At 40.5% G+C, this 6,924-nt stretch overlaps 1 protein-coding gene across 2 annotated transcripts; it reads left to right on the forward strand.

The window, feature by feature from the left end:
• Positions 1–2,053: 2,053 nt before the first annotated feature.
• On the forward strand, positions 2,054–6,611 carry LOC119364599 (ribonuclease H2 subunit B-like). Of its 2 annotated transcripts, none has more exons than XM_037630080.1 (11): positions 2,054–2,174; positions 2,406–2,519; positions 2,724–2,780; positions 2,956–3,057; positions 3,397–3,473; positions 3,569–3,692; positions 4,043–4,107; positions 5,351–5,420; positions 5,826–5,901; positions 6,013–6,109; positions 6,188–6,611. In XM_037630080.1, exons 2-11 carry the CDS (start codon positions 2,465–2,467, stop codon positions 6,308–6,310), a joined length of 846 nt encoding a protein of 281 aa, XP_037485977.1. In that variant the 5' UTR covers positions 2,054–2,174; positions 2,406–2,464; the 3' UTR covers positions 6,311–6,611. The 2 variants fall into 2 exon arrangements, with proteins under 2 accessions (XP_037485977.1, XP_037485976.1); XM_037630079.1 differs by having other exon boundaries at positions 2,060–2,174; positions 2,403–2,519.
• The last annotated feature ends 313 nt before the right edge of the window (positions 6,612–6,924 follow it).

Genomic DNA, 6,924 nt, shown 5'->3' on the forward strand with positions numbered 1-6,924 from the left:
GCTCCGTCAAACCAAGCCAAGCCGCCGACCGGGAGGTCCTGTATGACGCTCTTTGCGTCAAGTTGCTGGTGTTTCGCACAGAGCCTCCACTTGGCGGGCTTGTTGGGCCGTTTTCTGTTTCACGAGCGAGTAAGCGAGAACTCGGTGTTTCTGTTCGCTTCCCTTCTGTCTAAAAAAGAAATACCACGGTTGCAGGGATTCGAACCCATGACCTTACACTACACGAAAAGTGGTACTCCCTCCGTCCGGAAATATTTGTCATCAAAATGGATAAAAGGGGATGTATCTAGATGTATTTTAGTTCTAGATACATCTCCTTTTATTCATTTTGATAACAAGTATTCTCGGACGGAGGGAGTACTACCAGTTGAGCTATCAATCGTTAATGATTCTTCAGCAGCGCCAAGCTTAAAGAACCAAACACGCAGCGCAGTCCAAAATATATATCTTGAATTTCGAAAGCATTTTTATTAAAAAAACGAAGGAATCTGTAACACACAAGCAAATTGCTGATTTGCAAAAAAAAACCGAAATGTTTGCAAATATCAGGAACATTTTATTGAAACGGGAACTTTTTAAAATTCCAAGGCAGAAATTGAAAACACGAACATATAAGAGAAATGTGAAAACAAGAACATTTTCTGAAAAATTTAAACTGAACAATTTTCAAATCTCCTGAAAAAATGAAAACATGCACATTTTTGAAAATTGCGAACAATTTTTGGAAACGAGAACATTTTTGAACAGCCCATTTTTTTTTGAAATTTGTGCACAAAAAGTTGAAACTGAACAATTTCAAAACTCTTGAAAAAATGAAAACATGTGCATTTTTCAAATTTGTGAACAAATTTTGAAAGCGGGAACATGTTTTGAATCGCCCGAACATTTTTTGAAATTTGTGAACAAAAATTTGATACTGAACAATTTCGAAACACCTGAAAAAATTAAAACGTGCAACTTTTTAAAATTGTGAACAATTTTTTGAAAACGGGAACATGTTTTGAACCGCCCGAACATTTTTTGAAATTTGTGAACAAAAATTTGAAACTGAACAATTTCGAAACTGAAAAGTGAGAGTGTGCACATTTTTCTGAAATTTTTTTTGAACAATTTTCTAAAATGGGAACATTTTTTTAAATTCCTGGGCAATTTTTGAACAAATTTTGAAAGCGGAAACATATCTCTTAAACCGAACATTTTTTAGTTTATGAACAAAATTTGAAAAGACAAACACTTTTTTTTAATTCTAAAAATTTATAAAATTTCTGAACAAAAATTTGAAAACAGGAACATTTTTTTTGCCTAGGCGAACAAAAAAATTGAAACTGCAGAAAATGATTTTAAAAAACATGAAACTTTTTTGAAGTTGCGAACAAATTATGAAATTCTTAACAAAGTTTTAAACCACGAACATTTTTTGAATTTTTGAAGAAATATTTAAAATGGGACATTTCATGAAATTATGAACATTTTTTGAAACAAAGCGAACAAATTTTGCAAGTTATGAACGAAATTTAAAAACACGAACATTTATTATAAAATTTAACAAAACTCGTAAAATGTAAACATTTTTGAAAAAGAAAAAGAAATCTGAGAAAGAAAATGAAAATGAAAAGAAAAAAGAAACAAGTAAAGAAAATAAACAGAAAAAGGAAACAGGGAGAGAAAAGGAAAAAATAAATAAATAAGAACAGAAAAGAAAGAAATCCGGTTTAGGAACCTTCTAGAAGGTTCCCAAAACCGTAAAAAACCGGCTGGGAACGCTGAAAACGCGCAGACGGGCCGGCCCAAAACCGAGCGATCGCCTGATCGCCTGTGCGAAGCAGTGTCTGTTTGCCGCAGAGAGCGGCGAATAGGGAATTCCCCGCCGACCAGCGGGCATCCTCGAGAGGACCGGAGAGTCAGCGCCAACGTGGGCTTGGACTCTGTCCAGTGCTTTTGGACTCTGGGCCGTCAGGGCTTTCTATGGACAGGTGGGCTTAATTAGGCCCATGGGCGCACAGAGCAGGGCAAGGGCAACGCTGAAAAGGGTAGACGCGGGAGGCTAGGCCGGCGTGGCGCCAAAAGTAACCCTACCGCCGTCCCCTTTCGTCTCTCCTGCCGGCGCGACGCAGGGGCGAAGAACTCGGAGTCGGAGAGGCAGTACCCCCGGCGACCTCCCCGGCCCTCCTCAGGTACGCGTTCCACCGCTGACTTGTTCCTTGCCCCATTCCCTAATCCCTGCGCACCCCGGTGCCCGGCGCCACCAACGCCGCCGCGTGATCTGCGCGTGGAACCAGCGAACTGAAATTGGTGACTTCTTTATGCTTGGGTGACCCTTCTCTGTTTTTGTTGTTATTGTTGTACAGATCAATGCAGTCTTATGTAATTAGTTCCTTTTTGGATTAATCTGAATGATGCAGTAGAACCAGAACCCAAACCGTGCCACCAGTAACAAAGCTGAAGGGGCCAACGACCACCGCTGATGGCGTTGTGGTGTGAGAACATGGCGTTGCCGCCCCGTGTCCTTGTTGCTCCCCGTGAGTTCCTGCAATCCCCTCAACATTTCTAGCACTGCTTCCACTGTTATATGGTGTATTCTGTTTTAAGCTCTGTTAGTTTGCGTGGCCTGGTTGAAAGGACAACAGGATGTAATAAGTCCGCTAGCTGGTGATCGCCTCTAGCATCCGATTTGTGGTGGGGGGCCCATATTTATAATCAGACTCCATTGTGTTTCTTTGCAGGCCCTTCTGGCGCCAATGGTCAAGGGAATATTCTATTACTTCGCCATCCGAAACTAGGTGCCCAAGCTTACTTACCTCAGTATAAGTTTCTGATCGCCGAGGACATAGAAAAATACATGATGATGCTTGTGGCTTGTGATGGGTCTATTGCCAATTTAGAGTAGTTCTGTTGTAGAAGATCCTTTAAAGATAAACCAACAGCTTGCATTGACTCTTCCTTATCATCAAACAGAAGAAGAAACACAGTATCTGTTCACTGATGGCCAACTTCATGAGTTCAATTGGTTTAAGGAGCGTTATGGTTCTTGGTTCTTGGGAGATTATGTCTGTGAAGGTATGGTAGAAGCATAAACCAGCCATGCAGTTTTGCCATTGCTCTGCAAAACTTGATTTACTTTCCTTAGGGGTGAAGCCCATATCTTATTGTCGTTTCGTATAGGCAGCATATATGGTTTGTTACCTTGCCTCAGCAAACCTGCCAGTTCAAATTTATAACCCAAGAAAATCAGTATCGGCTTAGTTTTAAGGAACATGATAATATAAAGGAATGATGATGTTCTTCTCATTCTCTATTTTGTATATCATGTAGAACACATCAACATAAATCTACTTTGCTTCTGCCGTTAATTTCAGTACCTAGTTTTGCTGTTGAATCCTGCTTTCCTTCCTACAGATGGTAGCGTTTACTATTGCACACTTGTTGACCCCATCTTCATTCTTCTACCACTTCTTGAAGCTGCACGTATGTCGGTATGTGTGGTCAAAGATAAATTTTATGGTACATGATTCTTATTTCATCAATTTTTTTTTTCAATTTAAAAGCAATTCCTTCCCCTGTGTTGCAGAACGGTAAGGATCTAGGAAAATTCAGACAGCTGGATGAAATTTTATACATCGAAGGTTATCCTGGATATCAGCACCTCATGAGTATAGCAGGAAAGCATGTGGAACTGGTTTGTGAAGTTAAAGGTAGGTCTTTGGAATATACATTCAATGTACAATTACAACTATATGAAGTTGCTGTGACATTGTTAATTACTAGTACTCCCTTGCAAGTTGCAACCTGACAGTTGTTCCCTTTGACCACTTTGCTACTGCTTGTGTTCGAAACAACACCATTACTACATTAGACAGTTCATACATGCGATCTTGTTTTCTTTTTCTTGGATGGTGGTTTCCTACCGGTTGTACTGCCAGACACAATAACTTTACCATTTTTTGTTGTTTTTGGCACCACTTATTTCCGTACTTGCATACTATGAGAACATATCCAATAGTTCTTACAGAATCATTTCGTTTTGATGTTATCTTTACTGCAGAAGTTGCTAATATGAAGTTCTTCAGGCTAGATGATTCCAAGGTCTTAACTTGGCTGTGCTGTAAGGTAGGTTGTGTCAGTTCTTACTCTACCAACTTTCATTATGCTCACCTATTGATCTTTATCCTTGTTGAAGAAGATTAGTTCTGCATTGCATTTTATGAAAGCAGTGACGTGAACTGCAGTTAGGGTGGGAGGTATGCTATACCACATTAAGAAAACATGCTCACTTATCTGATTATTGAAATCACTTAAATGTTAATTGTTGTTTGCCTTGAACAAGGGTGTTAACAAATGAAGTCCCAAGTTCAGACTACTGAATAATAATTCGCCCACACCATTTTGTAGTTTGCTTTGATTAGATAGGTTGTATAAGCAGGTAGGTTCAGAAAACATTGACCATATTGGACACTTCGTAGGGTATGCACGATTTGTTCTTTATTTGTTATATCCAGAACCATAGCCAACTTACCTACCTCGCACCCTAACTGCATCCAGAGAATGACCAGCGCGGACCGTGGCATCTTCAAAGAGCACAGTCATTCCGCAGTGGTGCAGTCTCCAGATCCCCTGTAACGTGGGGATCATGGGAGATCACACTTCCTTCATCTTGCCAGGGCCGACATTCTCGGCCGTGCTCTTGAGCCAGATGTTGAAGCTATCATCGGCTTGCAGTGCGATCAACTGAAGGGAGAACTTTGCGAGTACCTTGCCACACTTATGAGCGAAGCAGCCCATGAGTAGGTGTGGGATTGTCTCAATCGCTTGATTGCAGAGAGGGCATCCGCTGGGGTACTCCAATCCTCTTGACCAAGACGTCAGAGAGCAATTGCTGAGAAGGTGATGAGTGTTCACTGTAGTGACTACTAACTAGTGAGCAGCAGAGTCCTACAGCATGATAATAAGGTTGCTTATTATACTGATGAGCCGTTTGTTGTCACAAAAACATTTTAAGATATACCATTCATTGAGAAACCAAAGTAATGCATCTTGTCATGTTCCTACCTGTGTGGAGGTGACACTGACAAAAACAAGGCAAAAGATAAGAAAAGCTAAGCTACTAATTGAACTAGATGGGCAAAGCTAACGAGCATAAATGTGAACATACAATAGATATGCACTGCTGTCGCTAGTTCACTTAATCCTTGAACAAGAGCAGAAAGGATAACAGTTTCTCATGGTAAGTTACTACTATGTTTTGATTTATTTCTGTAATTGTAACTTTGTGGGTGAATTGAATTCCAAATCATACTTTTTCACTTCTCTGTACTATCAGTAATTAAATATGTACTCTCAATCTCATTTACAGGTACACAGTATAAAAGAGGCTATCTCCAAGTTAGGTAAAAATTATGCTGCTCAAGGAGAAAGAGAACTGTGTATGTCACTGTAACTTCTCGTCATCTTATTGGCCAGTTTATTTTTACAAGTGTCTGTTCATCTTAATCAAACAGTTAAATGTTGCTCATAAGTTCCACATTGATATGAGTATGACCATATTATTGAACATGGGTCATTAGTATGATCTATATCCAACATGCCTTAAGCTATGACAATAATCCTCGGACTTTCTTTTCACGCAAAATTGGACTGTGTAAACTTAAGGGAGCTTTATAGTATGTTCATCTAAGCCCAGTGGATGGGCATAGAAAAAGGGATAGGTCAAGTTATATAACTTCGTTGGTACCGTTGTTTCTGTAGTTACAGCTGAGATTACCCTGTCTTTGTGCCCAGTAAGTACATGTGATGTTCTTATGGAGATGTTTTTACTATTTGCGCTACAGTGAAGGAGGCTGTCCAAATAATTCGTGAAAACCTGAAGGATGAACCGTGGCTAATGGTACTCTGCAAGAAGTTGAAGTAAGACTTGTCTCTTTCAACAAGAGTCCCTCGCAAATAGAAAAGAAAAGAAGAGTCAGTAGTTTGCTATTGTCCATCTGTCTCACGCTACCACAATCTGCTCCACTGCAGGTTAGACATCAATGAGATAAATGATATGGCCAAAACCAATGACACGTCATTTTGTGCTGATAGTTCTCCAGTACCTGCTCCAGCTCGTCCCTCAGAGGTAAACTCCTCAAGAATGCTTGATCTTTTTTCAACGCTCACACCATGTTCTCTAAGCTTGTCAAATGCGTCAATACAGGGTGGTGTAGGAAATAGCAGTGCCAAGTCAAGCAAAGGGAGGCCTGCGAAGAAACTGAAGCCTGAGGTAGGATCAAAGAACATAAAAGACATGTTCCGAAGGGTGACAAGGAGTGGGACATAATCCCGGAAGGCTTGATTGATATTCTTGGAGTTGCCGGGTTATCTCCAAATTGGATGTGCTGAGATGCCATCGACCATTGTTGGTTCTTGACCCAGAAACCCATTATATGTAAGCTGCATTAGCTCCTTTTTGACGAATCCTGTTGAGCTGCACTAACTTTAGCCCTAGTAAATCAGTTCTGTACGGCGTTGATTCAATTGTTTGGACTATGAACTGTGGAATTTATTTGTATCCAAATTGTTAATCTCATTGAGCTGCCTGCTGAGGCTGTAACTGAACATATGCAGTTGCTTCAGTAACCTGAGCTGGTTGTAATCTAGTTTATTTATTGTGTTCATGCTGACATCTCTAGTTACTTTTTTTTACTAGGAGATACACGTAGCCACACTCTTAATCTATGAGCTGACTTGGACATATTGGGTGTTTAGATAGCTTACCACATATGTCATGTGATACCATCCCTAGTTGCTTATGAGACTGATATTCAAGAATTGGTAGTACTATGCGTGTCCCTGGGCAAAGCCCGTGGCGGTGGCAGGGAGGTCCTGATCGGTGGCGGCCTATTTGTGGAGTTGGAGGGCTACTGCGGGATAGTGGAGGTGATGTCTGCTCGA

This window comes from Triticum dicoccoides, chromosome 2B (genome assembly GCF_002162155.2).
Source record: "Triticum dicoccoides isolate Atlit2015 ecotype Zavitan chromosome 2B, WEW_v2.0, whole genome shotgun sequence".
In the NCBI taxonomy this organism is placed as follows: Eukaryota; Viridiplantae; Streptophyta; class Magnoliopsida; order Poales; family Poaceae; genus Triticum; species Triticum dicoccoides.

What these genes read in the sequence shown, in the direction of transcription:
- LOC119364599 (XM_037630080.1), top strand. Translation starts at nt 2,465, where the DNA reads ATGGCGTTGTGGTGTGAGAACATGGCGTTGCCGCCCCGTGTCCTTGTT. An exon ending in GGGAGATTATGTCTGTGAAG is followed by an intron (nt 3,058 to 3,396) that starts GTATGGTAGAAG and finishes TCCTTCCTACAG; the next exon opens with ATGGTAGCGTTTACTATTGC. An exon ending in ACTGGTTTGTGAAGTTAAAG is followed by an intron (nt 3,693 to 4,042) that starts GTAGGTCTTTGG and finishes TCTTTACTGCAG; the next exon opens with AAGTTGCTAATATGAAGTTC.